The sequence below is a fragment of the Camarhynchus parvulus genome, chromosome 12 (assembly GCF_901933205.1).
Source record: "Camarhynchus parvulus chromosome 12, STF_HiC, whole genome shotgun sequence".
Taxonomy (NCBI): domain Eukaryota; kingdom Metazoa; phylum Chordata; class Aves; order Passeriformes; family Thraupidae; genus Camarhynchus; species Camarhynchus parvulus.
In genome coordinates this window covers 18,472,971-18,498,595 of record NC_044582.1, presented here as the reverse complement: position 1 = coordinate 18,498,595, position 25,625 = coordinate 18,472,971, and the positions used below count along the sequence as shown (strand labels likewise).

The 25,625-nt window shown below is 45.3% G+C and overlaps 2 protein-coding genes across 2 annotated transcripts; one reads left to right on the top strand and one right to left on the bottom strand.

Annotated features, from left to right (window-relative positions):
- Positions 1-721: 721 nt before the first annotated feature.
- TRNT1 (tRNA nucleotidyl transferase 1) lies at positions 722-5,957 on the bottom strand. Its single transcript, XM_030956695.1, has 7 exons — positions 5,724-5,957; positions 4,748-4,941; positions 4,088-4,226; positions 3,757-3,883; positions 3,308-3,501; positions 2,889-3,139; positions 722-1,820 (listed from the first exon to the last, which is right to left on the bottom strand). Exons 1-7 carry the CDS (start codon positions 5,866-5,868, stop codon positions 1,572-1,574), a joined length of 1,299 nt encoding a protein of 432 aa, XP_030812555.1. The 5' UTR covers positions 5,869-5,957; the 3' UTR covers positions 722-1,571.
- A 4,501-nt stretch (positions 5,958-10,458) lies between these two features.
- IL5RA (interleukin 5 receptor subunit alpha) lies at positions 10,459-23,090 on the top strand. Its single transcript, XM_030956888.1, has 11 exons — positions 10,459-10,525; positions 11,547-11,692; positions 11,991-12,129; positions 12,746-12,878; positions 12,954-13,144; positions 14,113-14,258; positions 14,676-14,814; positions 16,108-16,184; positions 17,602-17,621; positions 20,626-20,707; positions 22,998-23,090. The coding sequence occupies exons 1-11, from the start codon at positions 10,459-10,461 to the stop codon at positions 23,088-23,090; spliced, it is 1,233 nt and encodes a 410-aa protein (XP_030812748.1).
- Positions 23,091-25,625: the final 2,535 nt, after the last annotated feature.

The following is a 25,625-nucleotide window of genomic DNA, read 5'->3' as shown; positions in this document are numbered from 1 at the left end:
TTAAATAAATCATTCCTTGCTGTTCATATGCATGATTGGGCTTGTCATCCTTAATCCTGGGGGTCAGAGTTGTGCAAAGGTTCCCTGAGAGCTGAACAATCCTTCAGACATAAACCAGAGATTAAATGTGGGGGCAGGATTGGACCCAGGCACACCCAGCCCCTCTCAGGGCTGGCAAACAGCTGGAAATTGAAGCTCAGCACTCATGGGAAGATCTCCCTGCTAAACTTTGTCCAAAGTATCCACTTGGTCCATGTCAATATCATAAATTTCAAGCTTTTCTCCTTAAAAATCCTCTCTCCAAGGGGAGTTGGACCCTGACAACAATGTTGGGAAAAGTTAGGTGTTGGTATTTTCCACCTCCACAGCCATTGCCCTAAAGCTGCACTGTGGTGAAATGCTGAAAGGACTCTACAGCCCTGAGTTTTGTCACCTCTCTCCCAAGATTTCAGTAGTTCCAGAAATTACACAAAGGAGCCTTCAATTTAATCACCTCATTAAATTAAGCACCATCCTGTTCTTGTGAGACTTGCCTTCCTAACAAACAGCCTTTCCCTCTTCCCTTGCTGGCTCACACAAATTCCCAGGCTCCTTCAGGATCATTTATTTAAAGGACCAGACATCCCAGGAAAATCAGTTGTGTGAGAGCCCAAAATGCTGATTTTTTCCAGCATTGCTCCAGTGTTGCCATCTAGTGTTGCAAAATGATATCCAAGGAAAATGAAATCCAAAGGATTTTATTTGTTGCCATGGTTCTGTAGGAAAACTTCACCCTGCAACAAGATTTGTACACACAAGAGCTGCTCCCAGAGACTTTTTAACAGCACACCAAAAACCCCAGGGACAGGAAGACATTCCTGAGACCAGGAATAGCTCTGCTCCAAATCCCCCAGTTCCCAAGACAAGGAGCTGGATCTCCCCTTGTTCATGTTAATTAACATTAATAATTTGTCTCACACATGAAATTGAAAATACAATGTAGAACCTTCACCAGTTTGCTGTGGATTTAGTTACTCAGTGATAAGTTACTGAAAAACTACTGAAAATTCATGATAATCACTCAGCCAAGTCATCCTTTTAACCTAAAAGTAATTCTGGAATTCTGGAAAATAAAAATAGTCCTAGGGAACAGCCTGGTTGTCCATGGAAGGCTGTTGGGAACTGCTGGAGTATTTCAATCTGTTATCCAGCTTTAAGTACAAAAAGAGTTAAGGTAGACCCCATTATTTCCTCACTTTCTCCTAGGCACATAAAAACCCCTCCATGATTTTATCTAGAGTCTTAAACAACCTTTTAGGGGGGATTTTGTTCTGGATATAAAAGGAGAAAAATCTTGCTGTCACCTCTCATGCCCTAAGTCATGATAAAATATCACTAAGAACAGCAAAGAGAGGTTGAGAAGGTGGGATTTGGCAAACCATGTTTTACATTATTACAAAATGCAACCTCTCCTTGCAGAAGTTAGGAAATTGTTAAATGTGACAAATGCTCAGTTGGCTTTGAGAGGCTCAGTTTCCTGGGAGCCCAGTTCCACTCAGCTCAGGGCACAAACAGTTCTGTCATTATTCACTTTACAGCTTCTTCAGGCAGCTCAGCAGTTCCTCTTTATCCATGTGGTACCCACTCTTTTTCCACTCATCCCTCAGCTGCTGCAGTGCTGTCCCAATCTCCTTCCCAGAGGACACCCCCATCTTCCTGAGGTCGTGGCCACTGACAGGGAAGGAGGGCACAGTCCATTCCTGCATTTCCTTCAGAAGCTGCTCCTCTCCTTGGTACTTCAGGAGCTCAAAGATCTTGGAGTTGGTGTTGGCTTCCCTAGACTGGGAGAAAAAAGGAAAAAAAGAGAGGTTTCAGTATGAAACAGCTCCAAGTGTGCTCAGCATTGTGCTATTCCCATTATCCTTGTGAGGCAGGATCTTGGCCAAGCTGGGACTATGGGAGCAAGGCTCTCTTTGGCCTCACAGGTGTTAAAAGTGAGTTTTGCAGGCTCTGGGAGATCCCTGGAGACTCTCTGAATGCCAGCTGGGATCCCTATCCATCACCTTTCCTGAGGGAGACAGGCCTGGCCCTGGGGACTGCTCCTTCCCCTCAGGATCAGCAGAATTCAGCTGGAAATGACCTCATTGTGCTGTGGAAGAACATCCCAGGTTGCCTACGGAACATCACCCAAAATCACTCCAAAAAAACACCCCAAAATTGCCCCAAAAATATCCAAAATCGCCCCAAAATCACCCCAAAAATTGCCCAAAAATCCCCTAAAAATCGCCTGAAAATTGCTGTAAAAATCCCCAAAATCACTCTACAAAACCACCATAAAAATCCCCAAAAATCACCTCAAAAATCACTTAAAAATTGCCCCAAAACCACCCCAAAAATCATGCATAAAATTGCTCAAAAATCACCTAAAAATTGGCCTCAAAAGCACCTAAAAATCGCCTCAAAATTGCTATAAAAATCCCCAAAATCACTCCAAAAATCACCATAAAAATCCCAAAAATCATGCAAAAGAATCGCCAAAAAAATCCCCCAAATCACCTAAAAATTCGCCTCAAAATCACCTAGAAAATTGCCTTGGGAAGAACACCAGGAATTGCACTGATTTCCCATCCACCATTCAGAGCTGAATTTCACAGAAAAAAGCCAAATTCTCCTTGAGGTGCAGCTCCTGTTTGATATTTCAGCAGGAGAGCACAGCAAACTGCCAGTCCCAGGGAAGGTCCCAAGGAAATGAATGGGACATTGTCCAGCCTGACTGACTTTTACATCAGTCCAAAAAGTGCTCCAGAGCTCAGAACTGCTAAAACACAGCAGGTTTGGGTTTGAGGAATGTCTTACAATGAATTCAGCTCCCTGTGAAGCCCCAATGGGGCAATGGGAACTCCACTCACATCCATCAGGAAGTCCTGGTATGGTCTCAGTGGTTCTGGCCCCGAGCCTTTGGTTAATTCCTGCCTGTGCTTCACCAAGAAAAGGCCAAGGTTTTTTTCTTCCTTGGAGATTTTCAGCCTCAGGTCCAGGTTTGTGACATCATCCTTCCCCTTGAACAAGGATGTCAGGACAGTCATGGGTTTTGGAGACAGGTTTTGGATGTTTTTACTGACTCTGGCAAATTCCTCTAAATTCCCACCAAGTGGTAGCCCTAAAACACACAAAAAGTACAAAGAAGTGTTAATAAGAAAAGTGGGTGTTAGCACAGCATAAAAATAAAATCTGGTTTCTGTGTAAACCCAAGTTTGATCTCAATCTGCTACAAAATTCAGTCTGTATGAGATACAGGAGTAGGAAATCAAACTTCATTTCACTTTACCTATGTACTGGGCAATATCCAGCTCATACATAAGCTGAACCAAATGATTGACATGGTTTCCAAGAAGAATTTTTTTCAGTTCTACCCAAATCCTTTCTCCTGATATTCCAGCCAAGCCTTTGGCATTTTCTTTAATTGCTTCCAGTGTAATAGGTTCATGATCTCCAGGTTTCTCTGCAATTCTTCCATAAAATCTGCCAAAAAAAACCCCTGGATGTTAGATTAGAAAACTTACAATTATTCTTACAATTGTAAGAATAACTAAAAACAAATAAAAGACAATTAAAAATAATTCTTACCATTATACAACTTATTCTACTAACAATCATAAAGTCATTTAGGTTGGGAAGGAAACATGACAACTACAACTCTTTTTACATCACTGGTATCTTTTTGCATGTTTGAAATTTTATACAGTTTATTTATCAAGGAAAGGCAAAACCTCTTACCTGAAGTATCTCAGGATTCTTAAATAATCTTCTTGTATTCTCTCAGCTGCCTTCCCCACAAATCTGATTTTCTTGTTTTTCAAGTCTTCATAGCCATTAAAGAAATCGTAGAGTGTCCCATCCAAACCTAGAAAAAAAAAAGACAAATAAAATATCAATTTATAAATGTGGTTGACACAGTGAACCACTGTCATCTGGAAATGAGAATTGTGTGATTTGAGCTGGTCTGTCAGATCTTGTCACGTATTTATACACCTTTGACACAGAGACAGAACTCACTGGCAAAACTCAAATCCACTGCTTCATCTACATAAGTGTTTCTCAAATTTACCTAAAAACATGGAGTTGACAGTGAGGTCCCTCCTCTCAGCATCCTTGTGCCAGTCCGTGGTGAACTCCACCTCTGCGTGCCGCCCGTCGGTGACGACATCTATGCGGAGAGTGGTAATTTCAAAATTCTGTTCATGGAGCTGCAAATCCCACAGACACTGTTACTTCAGCACAACCATGACATGAAATGAACTCAAATTAAATGAAATTAAATGCAACAGATGCTCGTCTTTTCAGCCCTATGTTTGTGTACAGTGGGTGGACACATGCACAGCAACGTGTGCAGGGTTTTCATACAGAGTGGAGAAATAGGAACTTCTGAAAAGAATCCTGACTTTATTTATTTTCTACAGACCCTGTAGAAATCTTCCTGCAGGAGAGGGATTAAGAGCAAGGTAGAGGAAATCAGGAGCAGGAAACATTAGTATCATGTGTGGGCAGCCAACATTATTTTTTCTGGTGATGACACAGCAGCATGAATGGGTTACATGCATTAAAACATGGTAATTACTTGAATTCTACAATAAATTATCAAAAAAAATCACTCCAGGCTTTGAAGTAGGGGCTCATTTAAACTCTTGCTGTGATACTTTGACAAATAAGGAGCAAATTTTCTACTGGACATCCACAGACAAGTAGAAAAGATCCAAACAAAACCAACCCTGGCAGTGATGGTTCCGTGTTTTTCTCCTTTGTTATTGATCAGACGAACCCCAGCTGCTGTGAACATTTCCTTCATCTCTGCTGGTGTGGCTGTGGTGGCAAAATCGATGTCCTGTGGTGTCACTCCGCTCAGTAAATCCCTCACGGCCCCTCCTGCTATTCTCAGCTCATAGTTCTTCTTCTCAAACAGTTCTGGGAAGGGAAGGAAAACCAAACAGCAATAAAACCATGGCACAATAAGCCATAGGCTGCCTTCTCACAAAATTAAGATCATAGATGTAGGAATAAACACTCAAATGTGCAGGAAGCAGCAAATAACTCACAGCGTCATGCAAAATGCACTAATTCATGGCACAGCTCAGCACCCACAGGTATTTTCCCTGTCATTCTGATTTATTTTTCTGAAGCTTTTTTGAAAACTTAACTATTGGCAGGTCTATAATTGGTCCTGGGCACTCTGGGCTGGGGATCATTTTGAACAGTCAGGGGCTGACAAAGGAAAATAATTCAGATTATTTGCAGCAGAGAACAGTGAGCCACGAGCCCAAATTTCTCCAGGAACAACAGGGCATAATGGAATCGGCCTACAAAGGGGGAAACGAGCTCTGACATGTCCCTGGAGACTGGCTGAGGCTGTTCGGCCTGGAGAAGGCTATGGGAGCAGAAAAACGCTCGGGGACACTTTTTACCAGGGCAAGGGGGAAGGGAAAAAAGGTGAGGTAGGGTGGGTTCAGGAGTGAGGTTTTCTTGTGAGGGTGGGGAGGGACTGGGCAGGAATTCCCAGAGCAGCTGGGGCTGCCCCTGGATCCCTGGCAGTGCCCAAGGCCAGGCTGGACGCTGGGGCTGATTGGGAGCAGCCTGGGACAGTGGACGGTGTCCTTGCCATGGCAGGGATTGGCTTTAAGGTCCCTCCCAACCCGAACTACCCCCGGGGTTGCACTCAGGGACATTTTCGGGGCTCCCCCCGCACTCACCGGCCACGCTGCGCAGCCCCGGCGTGAAGAGCGCCTGGAACTGCGGCGCCTGCAGCCTCATGGTGCCGGAGCCGCTCCCGCCGTGCCGCCGCCGCAGCAGCCGCAGCCCGGCCCTGCGGGGCACAACCCAGAGCTCAGCCCACATCCGCGGCACGGCCGCCCCGGCCCGCCGCCCCCTCACTCACCGGGGCCCAGCTCCCGGATCGCCGGCGCCGGCCGATGAGCTCAGAGCGGCGCCGGACCGGGGGGCCGCGACCCGGGGCCGGGCTCGGGCAGCGGCACCGCCCGGCGCCGGGCTCGGGCATCGGTACCGCCCCGGGGCCGGGCTCGGGCATCGGTACCGCCCCGGGGCCGGGCTCGGGCATCGGTACCGCCCCGGGGCCGGGCTCGGGCATCGGTACCGCCCCGGGGCCGGGCCGGGCCCCGCTCCGCCCCCGCTCCCTCAGCGGGGCTGACCCGGCTGTGCTCAGCCGGGAGAGATTCATAACAAACCTGACGGAATCACTGAGTTGGAAGAGACCTTTCAGATCATCGAGTCCCAGCCAGCCCCAACACCTCAACTCAACCCTGGCACCCAGTGCCACATCCAGGCTTTGTTAAACACACCCAGGGATGGGGACTCCAGCACCTCCCCAGGCAGCCATTCCAGAACTTTATCACTCCTTCCATAAAAAAAAACCTTTTCCTAATATCCAACCTGTATTTCCCTTGGTGCAGCTGGAGGCTGCGTGCTCTGGTTGTGTCAGTTCCTGCAGAAAGAGCCCAGCCCCAGGTGAGCACAGGCACCTTTCAGGAGCTGTGCAGAGTGATGGGGGCAGCCCTGAGCCTCCTTTGCTCCAGGCTGAGCACCCCCAGCTCCCTCAGCGGTTCCTCACAGGGTTTGTGTTCCCAGCCCCTCTCCAGCCTCGTTGCCTCCTCTGGATGTGCTCAAGCATCTCAACATCCTTCCCAAACTGAGACACAGCACTCAATAGAAGACATAAAATATTTCCCGTGGCTTTGTCTCAGTTTAGAGAAAAGGACTTACAATGGGAAAATAAGTTATAGCAGGGAGGAAAATACACAGTTTGGTAATGGCAAAATAACTGGGATGGAATTGATGAGTTTCTTCTCGCCCTGATGAGAAGGAATTTGGTAGCATGTAATGTTTGAATCATTGAAATCACAAAGGCATCATTTTGGAAAACCCCTCTGAGATCATCAAGTCCAGCTGCTCCTCATCATCGCCAGGCTCGCCACCAAACCCTGTCCCGAAGTGCCACATCCACACAGCTTTAAATTGCCCCAGAGATGGAGATTCCTCCTGACCCAAAACCCCATCCTGTTCTGTAGAGCAGATATCTGTGATATGAGTGATAATTGATTATTTACAGCTATTAATGTGCACTTGATAATGTCTAAATGCAGTTGAGATCTTGCCCACATTGAATCACACCCATTTTCACCAATTTGCCAGGAGCTTTAATTGTGTCCCGAGCCCCAAAGCACTTGCCCCTCCAAGCTTGTGTCACCTGTACATTAATAACTTGGATGCCAGGTTGTTAATGAGGGTGGGTCATTAGCCTTCTTCTCATCCTTCCTATAACTCCATCATATATAGCCCCACTTTCTGCAGACTCATCCCTGGGTTGGATTCTGTTCCCTCTCCCGTTTGTGAGCCTGCAATACCATCACAGAGTCATGGAATGGGTTGGGCTGGAAGGAACCTTAAAGCTCACCTTGATCCAGCCACCTGCCATGGGCAGGGACACCTTCCACGAGCCCCAGCCAACCCTGAACACTTCCAGGGATGGGGCATCCACAGCTCCTCTGGGCCAAGCAGAACAGATCTCAGCTCAAAGCTCTCAGCACAGTATTAGAAAGCTGGTTTTGCTCTGGCACCGGTAACTTCCTAAAATGCTGCAAGGCTGTATGGCCAGAGCTTTGGACAAGATGGCATTAAAAAACTGGACAAAACATGCACAGTTCTCCAGCAGTGTCTGGGTTTGATTTTCTAGGGGAAGAACACATTGGGATATCAGCAGTGCGGCTGTAGGTTATTTCTTTGCAGTCAGTCATCACAGTCCTGCTCTTGAAAAGTCATCAGAGAACTCTCAGACCATTGTATATAAATAAAATAACCCCATTTCTGGGCTGGACCGTGCCAGTATGCAGCCTTCCACCCTGTGGTTAAATCCACAGTTCCCTTTTTCAAGGCACGCTTATCTCGCTTGTCCTCTGCCATCTCTTCTGAGGTACCAGCCCTGTTGGTACTTGGAAGGCAGCAGTTATAAAAGAAACCCAGAGGGAGAGCACCCAGGGGACGGGGAACAAACAGACCCAGCTCTTGGCAGGACTCTGAGATGCCCAGGTAACCTCCCCGGGTGTCTGGTGTGCTTTGGGTCTGCCTTGTGCTTGCTTTGCAGACTGCCAAGGTCCTGCTTTGCAAAGTCAGTTTGCACTGGGAAAAACACCTGGAATCTGCTGCTTCTTTGTTGCTTGTGAGGTATTGGGACACATCAGCTGTAAGGGAGAAAATCATTACTTTTAGGAGGCTGGTTTTTGTGCTTTGGATTTCTACTGTCCTTCTAAAAGGAATATATTCCTTGCACAAAGGGAATATCCCCTTTACCCTCTGCTTATTGCTGATATAACCAAAACATTATCAAAACTTTGTCCTGAAAACTTACCATATCCATTTTTGTGAGGAGCACAATCCTCTTGCAGCCTTCTAGTTACCATCTTTACTTGCGTACACTTATTTTGATTCTCTTTTCAGCAATTTCTCCCATGAAACAGGGTATCACAGGCTGCAGTTTGTTCTCAGGGGCTGTGGTCTTACACAGCTGCAGAAATACAGCTTCCAAAAGGTGTGCTTTCAATCTTAGTCTGGCAGCAAAGAAAAAGACAAATAGCATTTTGGAAAACAAAGCAAGAAAATATAAACTGAAAAGAACAAGATAATAATTTAGGACTCATCTGAATTACAGTAACATTTTATATTCAGTTTCACTTCAGTAACATGCTGCACAGAAAATATAAGATCTAATACATGCAAGCTTTTAGGCAGAAAAAAAATATCTTTAGGATCTCTTTGAAAGTATAGGGAAAAGAAAATCAGAACCCTTAACTTTTTGTGGACAAATTAAAAAAAAAATCCACAGGTAGCCAAATTCACTTTAAATAAACCCAAGGGAGAGTCAGCTGTTGTAGTTATGATAATGCCTGAAACCAACACACTGACGTTATTCAAGCAGATGTGAATGCTAAGCACTTGCAAAACATGAGGCTTTTAAAAGATTTTTTTTAATAATGCACTGAAGTCATTGCCTTTTTTAAGGAAAAAAAAGAGTGAATGCTCTCAGCAGTGAAACTAATGAAGCTTATTTCCCAAAGTTGTTTATTTTCAAGGATGAGGATATGAGGATAATCAATTTTTACTTCTAAACAGAGAGAAAAGTTATGAGAATATTTACTAGTTTCATCAGGTAAATGAAAGGATGTTCCTTGAAGCAGCAAAGAAAGCCTGATGCCAGTAATTTGTGCAGGCAGAAATGCGTGCTGTAAGGAATATTTGTCCCATTGTCTGTAACTTTCTACATTTTGGGAGAACCAAAATGCCTGGCCAAGATGTCATTCCATAATCCAACATACACAAAATCAAACTCTGGCTCTCCCCAGGAATAATCCATTAGCAAACTCCTGAGTTTCAGCTGGCCTTGTGCCATTTGGGCTGTCAGGAAAGCAGAGAGGCACAAAATGTGAATATAGATAATGAGAGAACTTGGACATTAAAAACACACTCTACTGTAGACGATGTGTCATTTTAATGAACTCAGCACTCAGACTGCATTTTGAAAAATAGTTACTGTACGGCAGAATTATTCCAACTGTGATCAGTGGGAGTGCTTCCAGTCCCTGGGTTATTCCTGCTCATTACCATTGGAAAATATTATGTTTTCCATGTGAGCAATTGCTGTAGTGCCCCAGGGAGGTGCTGAGATTGGGCTGGGGGGGTGCATTTCTCTTCAGTAAGAACATTTTGGAAAGCTGCTGTTCTGAATGGCCATTTTTATATTAGGTTATACATGAATGATTACAATGAGATTTTTTTTTTTCCTCCCAGTAATTCATGAAACTATCCATAAGAAAATGCTGTGTTTAAGCATTAAAAATTGTTGTTCGTTGAAATTAGAAACAAACAAAGCAGTTTCTCTTACACCAATAATTAATGGTGGAGAATTAGCCTTGAGGTGAGCAGTGGCTGTGTCTTTAGAGAGCTTTATTGGAGGAGTAACCAGACAGTAAATCCCAGTAAACAGCTATTTTATATAAAGTGGGAACTAAAATATGGTTATTTCTGTTCTTGGAGGAAATGGGACTCTCCCCAAAGCCAGTCTACACGAACCTGACTCATCTTCCATGGAGAAATGCTCTAATTCCATGGATGCCCTGAACATCCCCACATGAAGGTTTGAAAGCAGCAGATTTCAGAATGGGCTGGCAAATGGAGCAAGATGAAATGTGCTCAGTGGTGCCTGTATTAAATTTAGCTCCCACAAGAAGCATTTTCCTCCAAGAAAAGAAGAGTCTATCCCTGCAAGGCAGCAGTTTCACCCCTTTGATCATGGGGATAGATCGTGATCCATGGGTTTGGGTGTTTAACCCTCGGCTTGTGTTCATTTTTAGCTCCTGTGAAATGGTGCCAAGGCTGGTGTGCTGATGCCTGGCTGTGCCCATCCACCACCCAAAGATGATGGCCAGTGGGATGCCAGTTTTCCTGCTCCTCCTCTGGACAACAAACACAGCTCAAGGTGCAGGAGGTGAGGAGTTTCCAGCTGCCAGGGCAGTGCCCTGTCCCAGACTGTTCCCAGTTGGTGCCTGGTTCGCTGTGGGAGGAACGAATCTCCAGTCATGGGGACAAAACTTGTGTTGGGGTTTTCTGAGCCTTTTTGGGGCAGTTTTCCCACTGCAATGTGAACTCCTGGGCATCAAAGGCTGGAATCACAGGAGAAGAGCAGTGGGGGCTGATCATGGAATCCCAGAATGGTTTGGGTTGGAAGGGACCTTAAAGCCCATCCAGTTCTACCCCTGCCATGGCAGGGACGCCTTCCACTGTCCCAGGCTGCTCAGTCACATCCAGCCCGGCCTTGGGCACTCCTGATGGCCCTCAACTGCCTGGGGTTTGGCAAATAAGGGAGAGCAGGCTCTGAAGAGCTGGAGGGGAGCAGATTGATTATTTCACTGCCCTGCTATTTATATGCTAACATTTCCCCCAGCATGAGCTCCTCCTCATTTCCAAGGGAGCTCCAGGAATCCTTCTTGCCCTGTCATTTTAAATTATCCTTCCCATCCTTCTGTGTTTTCTTTCATTTGTGCTTAATTCCTCTGTTCATCATTTTGGTTCTACTCTCACATGCAACTTCTTGTGGCTGTCAACCTTCTCTCTGAAAGCCCCCCACACTGCCCTCTCCTGCAAGCTGATGTGGGTGAGAATTGTTCATGCTGTTGATCACTCCATCAGCCCTGTGTGACAATGAGGACCAAGATGAAAACTCTGAACCTAATTAACAAGTCAAATGTAATATATCACAGTAATTTTCAAGTTGAAACTGTTGTAAAAATTTCATTTTTCAAGCTAAGTTTTAATAAACTCTTATTTGATAGGGTTTTGGTTAAAGTTTTTTTTGTCAAATATTAGAAATATTTTATAAGAGTTGTTGAGAGAACATAATATTAAAATGAAATTATTTGCTTGTATTGCTCAGTGCTTGCAAACAGGTATTGCTCTAAACAATTCACTGGATTGGACACTGATGGATATTTCTGTTTTCTCCCTTCCAGTCCAGGTTTTGCCACCTGTTAACTTCACCCTCACAGTCTCTGCATTAGCACAAGTGCTGTTACACTGGGAGCCAAACCCTGCTCAGGAACAAAACAACTCCACCATTAGATACGATGTGACAATCCTGAGCCCTGAGCCAGAAGAGGTAAGAGAAATAAATAAATCAAGGATCCCAAGAAGGCTAAATCCCTGCTGTTCTCTGTTATCTAAACCCACGCTTTGAGAACTGCAGAGATTCCCCCTCAGCCATCCTTGTGGACACAGCTCTGCTGGGACGAGCCTTGGGAATTGCAGTTTTCATCTCGAGGGGAGGATGGACCCTGGCTTTGAGTACTGGCTCCCCATTCAGCTCACTGAACTCACCCCGATGTGTGGCTCGGTCTCTGCAGGTCCCTCGTTTTGCCTCCGATGCCCTGTGGTTATTTGCAGTTTTCTGTTTCCAGTATGACACCAGGAGGACTCGCAGCGTGCGAACGGCGGCGCTTCACAACGGCTTCTCCGCCCGCGTGCGCACCTTGCTCCTCCAGGAGGGCCTCCAGATCAGCAGCGACTGGGTGGAGGGAAACCTCCCACCTCTGCCAGGTAAGAACACCCAGGGGAGGCCTGGGGTTTGTGTTCTGCCCCAATCTGTGGACTGAACATTAAAAGGTGACAGGTTTAGTTCTTTAAAATAAAAATACAGCATTTTCCGCTCTACCTGCTACAAAAGGATTTAGTCCAGACCTTTTCCCTGCTGCAGTGGAGCCTGGAGTACAATCTGGAGGTGCAAAATGTCAACAACACCTATAAAATTTTCTAACAATGCCTTGCTAAGGCTGAGTTAACCTAGCATGGTGCACCTAGGATATTGCTGCCTTGTTCCACATGAAATACACAGGGCTGTGTGGCACAGCTTTACTCACTGCTTGGGAATTGCATCCTTCCCAAGCCACAGAGCTGTGTGATGGGGAGGGGAATTGTATGCAACAGACACAGCTACAGTGGCCCAAACTGGAATCAAAAAGGAAGAAAATTAGATGTAACAGACACAGCTACAATGGCTCAAACTGGAATCAAAAAGGAAGAAAATTAGATGTAACAGACACAGCTATAATGGCCCAAGGGCCCAAACTGGAATCAAAGTGTTTTAGCAACAGGAACTTGTTATGATTTTTGCAGTGAGGTTTTCTTTCTGCTCTGTAATTCCTTGCCTCTCCAGGTGCTGCAGAGACCTCTGTCACCAACCTGTCCTGTGTCACCCATGTCACCATCCCTGGCAATGTCTCTCTCCATTGCAGCTGGCTCCCTGGCCAAGGGGCTCCAGAAGACACCAAATATTTCCTGTTTTACAGGTTGGTGTTTGCTGCTTCTCCAGCCAGCAGGGAATTTATTTAAGAACACCTTGTCTCACCAGCATTTTAATTTAGGTATGAGACACACACAGAGGAATGTCCCACTTACAGCAAAGACAAGTGGAGCAGGAATATTGAGTGCAGATTTTCAAGTACTCAGATTCAGCCTGGTGAGATTGACAACCTCATTGTCGTTCACATTAATGGCTCCAGCAAACGTGCTGCAATCAAGCCTTTTCAGCAGCTATTTAACCAAAATGCCATTGGTGAGTAGGAATACATTAAAAAAAATATCCTAAATGTCTGGCAGGATTGTCAAAATGTGAGGAAGCTCTGTTGGATTGAGTGGTTCTTGATGCAGGTGAAAGGATGTGTTGATTTTGTATAGTCATCTTAAGGGAATTGGAAGAAATAACTGGATTGTTTTAGCTAAGTTTGATTTTAACCATCTATTAAAAAATATAGAATTGCAAAGCTAAAAGCTAGTAAAGGCAATTAGTTTTCTGTTTGTTAACTAAAGCATTATTTCCAATATTAATTTTCAGTTGATTTAGTCAATATACTTTAAAACACTGTTTTTATTACCCTTAATTTTGCAGCCTTCCTTTAAAAGGAGTGAGACACGTGGTGTTCAAGTTAACCCTGTCCTTAAAGGAAGGCATTAGAGTCTGGAATAAAAGGGAATATCAGCCATGATTGTCTATCATCTTTCATCCACACAAATAATTTACTTTCCTGCATTAGTTCCATACCTTTTTCTTTTTTTAAACAGATAACAGTTCTCATTTTCATGACTTCACTAAGAGAAAAAATCACAAAATGTCTTTTTAGAAATCATCCCCATAACAGCAGCTGAATTCCTTTGAATTTTTTCCATTTTTCAATAACTTTCCTGGCTACATCTGCATTTTCTTTTTTCCTGGAAATGAAATTTTTCTAACTATTCTATCATTAATTTAATCCTTCTGTAGAAATTAATTTAATAAATTCCTCTTTCCCCGGTAATCTAAATTTCCAAAACTTTTAAGTGGATTTTCCAAACAGTTTTCCTATAATTATTACCAGAAATGTAGTTATTCCTCTTAAATCCTTATCTTTTCAGTGCAAAAAGGGAAATAAATGCAATAATTATAGGTCCTACTTGGAAACACTCTCAGGTTATAAAATGCTCCAGGTTTTTCGTATTTAAACTTGTCTCTATAAATAACTCAGGTGTATGGTTTTCTTTTTGCAGAGAAAGTGAATATTCCCAGAAATATCAGCATATCCCTGGAGCAAAACGATCTCCTGGCCACGTGGGAGAAGCCAATTTCTCCTTTCCACGAGGAATGTTTTGAATATGAATTTTATCTCATCAACCTGAAGTCAGGTAACAAGCAGGTAATTGCTCCTCCAGCATCCAAGATTATCCAACATTCCTGTCCTCTCTAGCTGGAATCTGCCTTCCTCTTTTCCTCAATGCCATTTCAATCTGCAACAAACCATCCCCAAGGAACTTGGGGAAGCAGGACAAAATTGGATTTATTCAGCTTATGCATCTGGGTTCAGAACAGTTTTTACCATTTAGAAAATGCTGCATTAAGAATCTGCAGGAAGAATGGAGAAATGAGGCATTTCCCAGGAATTTTCTCTGGAATATTGGTGTGTTAGGAGAAGTTACACCTATAAAAATGGGATTCTTACCTCCAAAGCAAGGCCAGCAGCTTGCAGTTAATAGAAACAATAAAAATTTGAATTTGTTTTCTGAATGGTTGAGTCTTAATTAATCTCTGACAGCACAAATTGTGTTCCTGACAGATCCTGAGTCTCTCCTCCAGCAGTTTCCAGCTGCGGGTGGATGCCAGCAGCAGATATTCCATCAGGATCAGGGCCAACCTCAACCACATCTGCCGTGCCCCAGGAGTCTGGAGTGACTGGAGTGACATCATTTATGTTGGTGAGAATTCCCAATATTCCACTGCTAACTGGGGAGCCAATGCTGCCTCATCAGGAGCCTGCCCAGAATTCTCACAGGAAACAGACAAAACAGAGATTTGAAGGAAAAACCTGACTTGTTAATGCCAAGGGGATTTAAATCCGTTCCATTAAAAACAAACTAATTGCAAGAAGATTGTTTTTAAGCAATGCTTTGTGAAATTTCCAGAGGTTGCTTTAAACTCAAGGCCTTTTCTTGCATCACTGCAGTTTTTTCAGGTTTTTGCCTGCTCCCATTGTGATGTTCATGCTGGAAATAAATATGAGAGGCCACATCAGCCATTGATTCACTGAAATTATCTCACCCTTTCAATGCTGAGGGAAAAAAGAACATTCTTTTAGCATCTTTTAACATCTTTTAGCATCCCCACTGCCGGGGAGCAATGCTGCCTAATCAAGAGCGTGCCAACATCACAAAATTCTAATAGGAAACAGGAAAACAGAGCTTTGAATTTAATTTACTGAAATTGTCTCACCCCTTAAATGCTGGGAGAAAAAAAAGAACTTGATTTTAGCATCTTTGGAGCCTGATATTTGCCCCATGCTGTTTTGTATTTCCTGCTTGCTGACCAAGTTGTTGTGGAAATAACAGTTCCTTTATCACTGCACGTTATCAACTGTTTGTTCTTAGACATCCTCCTTTGCTCTTATCTTTGGAGTTTCTCAACTTCCTTGTTTTCACTTAAAAATACTCTGTTACACTCCTGTTTACTACATTTCCCCTCTTGTACCAGGAATTCACATTTTCAGGGTTTTGCCTCCTTTCTTCAACACATCCCCTTGACCTCCCCACCTGGCTCACACAGCAAACGTGGAAAATTCATTCTGATGGCAAAACAAAGTTGGTCTTCCCTAAAAATTTATTTAAATCTCAACAATATCCAAGGACAGGACCACTTAATCCAGTTTTTCTCATGGAAAGGAATTTTTAGGGGCTTGTTGCAGGTCGTTGGCACAATACAGGTTCCTGCCACTTTCTCAGCCACTTGTTCTCTCCTTTATTTCAAAATAAAAGAAAATTATTGCTGAAATCAGAAATTCAGTGCCATGGAAACTCTTCTTGAAGCTCTACATTTCTACAAATCTACATTTGTTATTCTAGATATCAAGTCTTCAGAATCTGCATGTTAATTTGTTTTCTGAATGCAACCACATTAAGCATCTAATGAAATAGTTACAATATTTAAATTCTAAACACATTTCAAATAATCTGTACTAAAATAATACATTTAATTTTTTTTCCCTTGAAATTCAGGACAAAATAAAATGGAGAATTCCATAGCCTGGATTCTCACTCTGCTCTGTGTGTCCACATCCTGCACACTGCTGTTTGTTGCTATAAATATGCCAAATGTAAGTATTAGCATTTTTTTTTAAATTACAATATAACCAAGGGCCAGGTATTCAACAAGTGTGGGGGGATGTCACAAGCTTTGCTTAATTCTGAGCAAAAGCTGAGTTTGCCTAAATATACAAAGCAAAAATAATTAGCCCCATTAATTATCAATAATAACATTCAGCAAAATTGGTGGGGTAAGAGAGTTATTCAATTTAATCTTGTACAACAAACCCATATATTGAGTGAGGTGAATTTGTTAAAATTTGTTAAAATCTGTTTGTCCTTATCTCATTTCTTCATTAAATGCATCTGACTGGGTCAGTGATTTCCCCAGGAATCTTCATTTATCCCTGGTGAAAGCTGCTCAGAGCATCCTTCATGGCCAAAATACCCAGACCTCTTTGAGTATTTCAAATATTGAATTTATTTTTAATTATACTCTGGCTCTGGATGCTATATATAGCAAAGGCCAGAACTCCCCAAATGTGCAGTGAAGAAGCCCAGCTACACTTTGGATTTGTGTCTGTGACAGCCAAATCATAAGTGATGGATTAAAGGCTCCATGTAATTAGAAGTTTCTCCCTGAAACATGCAGCAAGCAGCAATTACCAGTCCACAATAAACACATCTCTCCTTAATGGAAGTGCTAATTCCCTATTAATTTCTTTAGTGCCTTTTTATTTGTTGCTCATCCTGATGCATCCTTGGCTGTTCTCCTGTCCCTGCTGTGTTTCCTTTATCCAACAAAGGTGTTGTGGACAGGATGCTCCAAGAGGATAACTGAGATGAACTCTGCCTGTGGGAGCTGTTCTCAGGGCTCTGCTCAGGAGGGTTCTGGCACGAGCAGCACAGGGAGTTTATCCCTGTGGAATTTGTAGGCAACCCCAACAAGGGCAGCGATGAGAATCCTGACTCCATGTTTCAGAAGGCTGATTTATTATTTTATGCTATATATTATATTAAAAGAAAATGATATACTAAAACTACACCAAAGAAAGAGAAAGGAGACATCAGAAGGCTAGCAAAGAATGAATAATAAAATCTTGTGACTGCTCACAGCCTCGACACAGCTGGACTTCTGATTGGTCATTAATTAAAAACAATTTCACATGCTGGGTAAACAATTCTCCAAATCACATTCCAAAGCAGCAAAACATGGAGAAGCTGAAGCTCCCCAGCTTCTCAGGAGAAAAGATTCTGGCAAAGGATTTTTCATAAAAAAATGTCAGTGACAATCCCATGTCACACACCTGTCCTCAGCTATGCAGCCTTGATGTCTTGCTGAAAATCCCCAAATTTCTCTTACTTACATGATTCTTTTATGGATTGACCTGGAGCTGGAGGTCTCCCCTGCTCCAGCATCATCTCCAGCTCTCTCCTCTCTCTTTGGGACAGCAGAGCCAACACCAGTTAGCAGCAGTTTGCTCCATGCTTCCTGTGGAGTTCTGACAGCATTTGAAAATTACATTTATCCCCTTTGGAGATCCTGGAACACACACAGGGGAAGAAATAAATCCAGGGTACAATTCTACTCAACTTGGAGATGCTGCACTAATTTATTTTATGATTTTAATCCAAATTTCAGGGAGCTTTTCCAGGTTCAGCTGCTTGCTGCTACCTTGGTTGCTCCCAGGAGTTTCTCTCCAGTGTAAAATTCCCCAATGCTCAAAGGCTCATTACTTTCTCTCTTTGCCAACATGATGAAAATTTTACCTCCCTGCTTCTCTGAATTTCATGGAGCTGCTCACCTTATTCCACCCTTCCCTGCTGCTCCTTGCTCCTTCTCCTTCTCTAATCCCCAGCCTGCCCTGGGAGGATGGGCAAGTGTACGAAGATGAAACACAGGGTTGTACCTGCAGATATTAAAAAAAGAAAAATTGAGCAGGTTTCCTAGATCACAGTTTCATTAGTAGTCTCTGTTTTTACTGCTCTTGAAAATTCATGAAGTGCACTCTGCAATTCAAGCCACGGAATCGTTTCAAATTTCGTGTGATTTCAGCCATTATAAGGAATTTCATTACAGCAAAGAGCTCCATAAATTTTTCTGTGTACTTGCAGGCATCAGGGTTAAAGCCCACCATTTGGGAGGAGTGCTACAAGGCAAAGGGGCCCTCTGGGACTGTTTGGGCAGGCTCTTCCCTTCACTCGCTTGCAGAGGCTGATGGGGTTAGAGTCTTGATAAAAACCACAATTGAATGCTCTCCTGGTTTGCTCTCTGCCTTTAGCAGTGAGCACTGTACTTCCCCAGGAATAACATTTTCTCCTGTGAGCCCACAGGAGGATGGAGTCAGGAACTTGCTCTGGCATGAGGGCACTCAGTGCCCTCCACACCCCAAAATCAGTGTGGTCACCCAGGTACCCCCCCTTCTGCACCCTCAGCAGCCCATGGGCCACCAGCCAGCTCTGGAAAACCTCCATGGGGAATCTCAGGGGAGGCACTCTGACATAGAGTTAAACCAAATACCTCCTCAATCTCATCCCAGAGCAAGGAGAGCTTGTTCTCCTGCTTGTTTATCATGTTTATCTCCAGCCTTTCCGTGTCACAGCCTGTGGGAAGAGTGGAAATTTCAGAAAGGCAGACACAGCGCAAAGCCCAGACCCTGAAATGCTGATTTAAGGCACCAGGGTCCTGTGGGGTGTGTCCAAGGCCTGAAGGTCCAAGCAGTGACAATGGAAAAAGGCTGTGCCTTAACCTGTGGAGAAAGAGATACCTGGGATGCTGTTTGTGACAAGATCTTTAACCACATAACTCTGGCTTTTCAGTAACCTCCAAAAAAGAACAGAACCATTCTGAGGGCACCACCCCAGCAGCGACCTGAGGGGCAAAGCAGCCCTCATGGACACACTTCTGCCTCATTTCTCATGGGCATTTGTGCACCTTCCCTAAGTACTCCCCTTCCAGAAGTGACATGTAATTAATGCTTTTGCTGCCTCAATAAATAATTTTGGTATGGCTCCATCAAAATCTTTTCTTGGCAAACAGCACAACGAGGAACACACCAATCAACAAAAAAAAGCAAGTGTTTCCCCCAAAACACCTCACACCCTGTTTTTCCTGCCCATATTCCCATTTGTGGCTGTACAATTCCCTCCCAAAGCCTCATCCTGTGCAGCAGAGGGGAGACATCCCACAGCTCGTGTCTGTGGGGTGTGTGGCCCTTCCCTTCACCTGATAATTAGTGAAGCATCAATGTCACCTTCAAGGCAGCAGCAGCTCAGGAAGGTTTAGTTCCAGGCTGACAGACAGAAAATATTATTCCTCCTCACCAGGAGAATAGTAATAGGATAAAGGTAAACTTGACAGAACTCAGAAAGCTTCTGGAAGAAGAATAGACCTAAGAACATAAGCACTGAACTAAGCAGACATCAGCCAGAGGGATTGTCACAAAATAAAGGGGGCAGAGGAGCAGATCTGCCCTTGGTGCCTGAACACATCTCTGCTTCCTCCAGAACAGACCCTGGGTACCAATTCTGGGCTGAGCACTCCTCACTCGGGCCAAGTCCCCACTGAACCTGCCCCTTTTGGCCATGGTGCTATCCAGGGCTGGAGACAGCGAGGGTGTTCAGCAGCAGGAATGTGAGATCTGAGCTCTGGCATGCACCACAGACAAGGAACAGTCCCCTCTGCTGTCACAAAGCCCCTGTGCTGAGAGCCCAGGCAGTGGCAGGCAGGGAGGGGGTCTCAGGGGAGTGAGCAGCATGGGTTATCACAGCACTGAGCACATCCATTTGCTGCCAGCTGCCCCTGGTGCCTTCCCCTGCCTGCTCCCAGCTCCCTTGGCACACAGTTATTTGTGGTTGCTCTCCTGCCACCAGGCACTGGCAGTTTATGGCCAGACACCAAAGCCTGAGCACGAGGCAGCTTGTCCTGGCTGTCCAAACGAGGCACCTGACAGCAGAGCCCTTTGGGAGGAGCAGTGTGAACAGACAGATCAGAGCAGTTCAGCTCTCCCCAGACAGCCCCAAAAGCCCTGGCACGGGATGGGGACAGCCTCACCCACCCCTCCTGTCACCTGCCCGTCCCCAGGGCCCAGAGGTGTCCTGTGAGGAGTGGCACAGCTGCCAGCCCCAGGGGGGACCATTACTTGTTGGAACGCTAACTGCTAAGAATTTTTAACTTTCAGGGCTAACAAACACTAAAATAAAAACCATTCCACAAAAACATTATGTTTAACCAGAAACCATAAAAAAACCTTCCAAAATTAAATTATAAAACTAAAATTATAAGTAAATAATTTAAATAAAAGTGTATTATATCACATAATAAAAAATTTAAACTGTAACTTAGCAGTTAGGGTTCCAACAATCATCCCTGACAGGAAGTGATGCAGGCAGAGTTGGCTGCTCCTGGGGCTCAGCATGTGCTGCTGCTTGGGCCCCTCATCCCCCAGGAACAGCAACCCTCTCACATCCCCCCACTGCTGTTTCTTACAGAAACCACGTTTGGAGTAAACTGTTCCCACCAATCCCAACGCCCAGCAACAAATTCCGAGACCCTTTCCCCATTGACTATGAGGTAAATAAACTTTTTTTTTTTTTTTTTTTTAAAACTAAAATGAATGCTTTTGTTTATGTGCTGCTTTTTACCTGTAAGGCTGAGAGCAAAGATAAAATCACTAAATCTCAAAAAGATCACCAAGACCATCAAGTCCAACCCCATGGCCACTAACCCCATTGGATTTAGCAATTCCTGAGGCTGTTTTTGCCATCCTCCCTGGTGTGGGAGATTCTCACCTCGCTGTGTGGCTGCTTCCTTTGCCCAGGTCCCAGTCTGCTGCTGCTCTGGCTTTGCTTGCAGGTGTTGTGGTTTGGGAAGGGTTAAAAATGAACAGAAGGGTTAAAAAGGAACAGAAGGGTTAAGTGGAATTGTCCGGGTTTCCCCTTTTGCTGGCTCCATTCCTGACTCCAGCAGAATTCCTCTCCAGGTTTTCCCTTTGCGGCTCCATTCCTGACTCCAGCAGAATTCCTCTCCAGGTTTTCTCTTTGCCAGCTCCATTCCTGACTCCAGCAGAATTCCTCTCCAGGTTTTCCCTTTGCCGGCTCCATCCCTGACTCCAGCAGAATTCCTCTCCAGGTTTTCCCTTTGCTGGCTCCATTCCTGACTCCAGCAGAATTCCTCTCCAGGTTTTCCCTTTGCCGGCTCCATCCCTGACTCCAGCAGAATTCCTCTCCAGGTTTTCCCTTTGCTGGCTCCATTCCTGACTCCAGCAGAATTCCTCTCCAGGTTTTCCCTTTGCCAGCTCCATTCCTGACTCCGGGCTGGTTCTTTGCTCCCACACTGAATTTCTGAATTTGGGCTCACCCGTGGCTCTGCCCTCTGCAGGAATTGCAGTTTCTCCCCAGCCGGACAGAGGCTGCAGGGTGGCTCCTGGAGAGCTGCTTTTGTTCAGCCTCACAATTCAAAGTGTTCTGCTCCTACTTAAGCTGGACTTAAGCCTTTCTGGGTTTGCTGTCACTTCTGATAAATACATTTATCTTGCAGATAAGATAAACCCCTCATTGTCTGCTCAGGGGAAGGGCTGCTCAGCACTTTGATTTCCATTTGTCCCCTTGGAACAGGGGTTTGATGTTTTGCATGTTGTTCTTCCTCCATGGTCTGGTTGAGGCAACAGGCTTAGAAGATTATCCTGTAATGTTTGTTTTTAATTAAATGGTGCAAAACACCACGACTTGGGGCATCACAACTAAGAGCATGAGAAATAGCAAACATTAATGCTGCAGCTGGAAAAGGTGAGCTTGCAAAGGCAGGTTCAGGCTCTCAGCAGCAGCCCTGCCTTGTTTTCACTCCTCACTCCAGGTGAGCAGGCCGTGGTGGGTGACACCAGCCAGAGGCTCCCTGCTGGCACCACGGCCACAAGGCTGGTGGCACTGCCAGGGAGCGCTGAGGACGTGACCCAGGTCCTGCTGAGGCCACCAGGGACAGGGAAGTTGTTTGTTGGGGACACTCAGTTCCTAAATTCGGTGTAAACAGGGCTGAGGTGATGAAAGCCCTGCAGGTGGTGTCCCGTGGGAACTGCTGGTCCCTGCAGTGTCACCTGCTGGTCCCTGCAGTGTCACTGTCACCCTGCAGGGCTTCCCAGCAGCTCAGCCACTGCTGCTGCCTCCTTCTGCAGTCCTGCACTCCTGTTTGTGCAGCTCGCTATCCATAAATGACAATTTCAATGTGATCCCATCAATGCTTGTAAATGTATCCCATAAATGGCTCTCCAGATATCCCATAAATGTTGTCAGGATGTGATCCCATAATGCTCTGTAAGGATGTGATCCCATCAATGGCTCTGCTGCCTTGTATTCAGAAAAATTCCTGTGCCTCAAACCATGATCCCTCACTGCCAGAGAGCCAGGCTCCCCAGGGCAGTGGTGGAGTCCCCAGCCCTGGGAGAGCTCAAAAACCACTTTTGGTTTTTGGATGTGGCCCTTTGGGATAGGATTTAGTGGGTGTGGTGGGATCTGACTGAAGGTTGGACTTGATGATCTTGGGAGATCTTTTCCAGCCTTAATGATGTAATGATTCTGTGCCCTCCAGCTCCTCCTGGGCTCCTTGTTCTTGGCTACAGAGGGGTGGCCACTGAGGGAGAATTTGGCTAATGGGGAGTTTGGGAGTGCAGGGCAGGAGGGACAGAGAATGAGCAGCTCAGTGAGAGCTTCAGCCAGAGGGTGAAATCCTCCTGTTGAACCCAAAGCTTCTGAGCTCCTCAGCCATGAAACATTTTGGGTTAATCCCTCTCTGAATGCTCCAATTTGAACTCTTAGCTCTCCCTCAGCCCAAGCCACCCTCTCAGCTCCAAGGGGTGTTTGCTTTGCAGAGAGCACGGACCTGCCCCAGCTCCACGGAGACCGAGGTGGGCAGCCTGGCTGAAGGCTTCTCCTGCAGTGTCCTCGATGACTCCGTGTTCTGAGAGGCTCCACAACATCACCCACCAACACTGGAGAGGGCTCTGTGTCACCTCTGTGTCCCTGCTCCCAGGGGGGACGAGAATTTGCCTCCACCAGGTGCTTTGTTACCAAACAGAAAGTTCCAGCTCAAGCAGGATTGAAGTTCATGGCACAAGGGGTGTGTAGGGAAAAAAAACTTGGAAAAGAGCCAATAGATTCATCTTTTTCTGGCTGCCACCTTAATCTTTTGGATGTTTGTTTTACCTTGCTATGACAACTGGAGATGCAAACTGGGTTTGGCACGGCCCTGTGGATGCAGCAAGGTGGTCCTGGCAGTGACCAAGAGGGGTCAAACACTGGGAAAAGAAGGAAAAAAGTGTGAATCACCCAGTGCTGTCACCCCAGCGCTGCACAGGAAGGCCACCATGAGAGCAGGGACACTCACCTGGCCTTTGCTGCTATGCTTTGTAACCAAACTGTGAATTTCCACCTGAATTTCCACCCTGGGCTCTAACCTCCCTGGCTGTGGCCCATGAAGTTCTCCTGGTCTTGCAGAATTCCTTCCAATTCCAAGAAACCTCCTGTCCATGGAGCTGGGTCAAACACATTAACAAAGAATAAAAATAAAGATTTGATCCAGCCAATAAGTTCTTTGGAAGGTGCCTAAAGAAATGGAGTTTCCAGGTACTATAGACTAAAAATAATTATAATAAATGAGCCAGTTCTCATCTAGGTGAAGTAGCATTGCTCCATCAAAATTAATGTAACTCATTAATGTAACGTTGATGCCTCCAATGTCTCTCCTGCTTGTGCCTTTAATGGATTTGAGGGGCCCAACTTTAACACTCTAAAATCAGAATTTCATTAGTAAAATCCTAAAAATGAGACTAAAGAGAATTCACCTATTGGAATGTATTTTATGTCATGCATTCAGGTGGTCCAATAAATAAGGTTTCTGCACATAATTTCATTCCCATTAATGCCAAGCTATTGCACAGGTGAACGCAATACATTTACATGTACTTTGCATGTCAGGTCCTTGGTATTTCCAGGATGAGTCCTCATGAGGACATGAAGGCTGGATAGCTTGGAGAACCAGCAGCCACATTTCCACTCACCCTGGTAAATAAATCCCACCTGGTGTAAAGCAGGAGCAGCAGCATTTCCCCAGCCAGGCTGCAGGTCACTCACCTTTCGTGATCGCACATGCTGGAGAACCAAGGGTGCAGGATGAGGACAATTCCTGGCCGAGCTCCTCCTCATGGTCATCATCCCTGGAGGAAAATCTTCATTCCAGGCAGCACAGGGGAAAAGGAATTTGTCCAGGATCCCAGGCCACACCCAGGGCTGTGTCAGGTTTTGGCCCTACCACATCAGATCTCCAATCCCTAACTCCCACAGCATTATTAGTGAGAATTATTAATTTCTTATTTTTTCCCTTCAAACCCAGCTCCCAACCCCCTCATTGCTCCTGCCCTGCTGCCTCAAGGACAGCACCCCCAGGAGCTGCTCTTTGCCTTCCTCTGGAAATGAAAATTTTATTTTTCTTTTTAAAAACAGAATTGTGCTAGAGGGCCTGTTTATTTTCCTGCTCCGTTGGGAGGTGTGTTGCAGCGTGGGCAGGGTGGCAGGGAGCTGCAGCCCTCCTGACACATCCCCATGAGGAGAGAGCCCCGCCATTGTCACAGCAAACACCACGGCCAGCAGCAGCTGCTCTCTGGGACAGATGGTTATTTAAAATCTGGCTTTGTGTGGATTTACAGGGGAAATTTATACCACCTATATGCTGAAAGAGTCCAGGGACACAGATAGGGAGAGGTGGAGGGCTCATGATTAGATACTGCCAAAAACGGGCGGAGCTAACAGTAACAACCAATCACCTGAAGGTGTGGGCGGGAAAAGGATTACAGTGACCAATAGGAAAACAGAAGGGTAGACAGACAGATGTACAGACCAATGAGAGTACAAAGAACAGAGAAACTGCTAGAACTGTGACCATGTATGGTTAATGGAGTTGGAGAGCCAATGGGCCAGCAGGAGGCGTGGCTCTGGGCTTGATTGACAGCATGTCACAGGTCCATGGCGGAGGTTGAGGTCCCCGAGCAGGCCCACAGGTGCAGTGTTGCTCCTCTGGAAGGCAGAGCCCCGTTCAGCTCCTGCCCTGAAAGGATTGGAAATGTGGCTTGGTGGATTGAGTGGTTTCAAGCCATGCTCCCAAAATCCTCAGGAATCCCCAGGATAAGTGGAGGCAGTGCCTGAAAGGGCTTTGCTCCAGCCACAGGGTCAGAGATGCTCCAACAACACCATCCCCATGAGCTTGCATAGCTCACAGTTCTACAAAACAAACCCAAAATCCACCTGCTCATGTTCTTTGGTCAGTTTTGGAAGCAGAATTAGACCAGAGGTGTAGAAATAATTTTTTTTTCTGCCTTCACAAAGTTTTGATTAAAACCAACTCTTGAATCTTCACATCAGTAACAGTCTCAGCAGGCTCTGAGGGGAAATTTCTCACTGGGCTGAACAAAAAGTGGAGGAAAAATGCTCCTGGAAGACAGGTA

What these genes read in the sequence shown, in the direction of transcription:
- IL5RA (XM_030956888.1), top strand. Translation starts at nt 10,459, where the DNA reads ATGGCCAGTGGGATGCCAGTTTTCCTGCTCCTCCTCTGGACAACAAAC. An exon ending in CACAGCTCAAGGTGCAGGAG is followed by an intron (nt 10,526 to 11,546) that starts GTGAGGAGTTTC and finishes TCTCCCTTCCAG; the next exon opens with TCCAGGTTTTGCCACCTGTT. An exon ending in TGAGCCCTGAGCCAGAAGAG is followed by an intron (nt 11,693 to 11,990) that starts GTAAGAGAAATA and finishes TTCTGTTTCCAG; the next exon opens with TATGACACCAGGAGGACTCG.
- TRNT1 (XM_030956695.1), bottom strand. Translation starts at nt 5,868, where the DNA reads ATGTGGGCTGAGCTCTGGGTTGTGCCCCGCAGGGCCGGGCTGCGGCTG. An exon ending in TGTCAACTCCATGTTTTTAG is followed by an intron (nt 3,884 to 4,087) that starts GTAAATTTGAGA and finishes TTTTTTTTCTAG; the next exon opens with GTTTGGATGGGACACTCTAC. An exon ending in GGATATTGCCCAGTACATAG is followed by an intron (nt 3,140 to 3,307) that starts GTAAAGTGAAAT and finishes TGTGTGTTTTAG; the next exon opens with GGCTACCACTTGGTGGGAAT.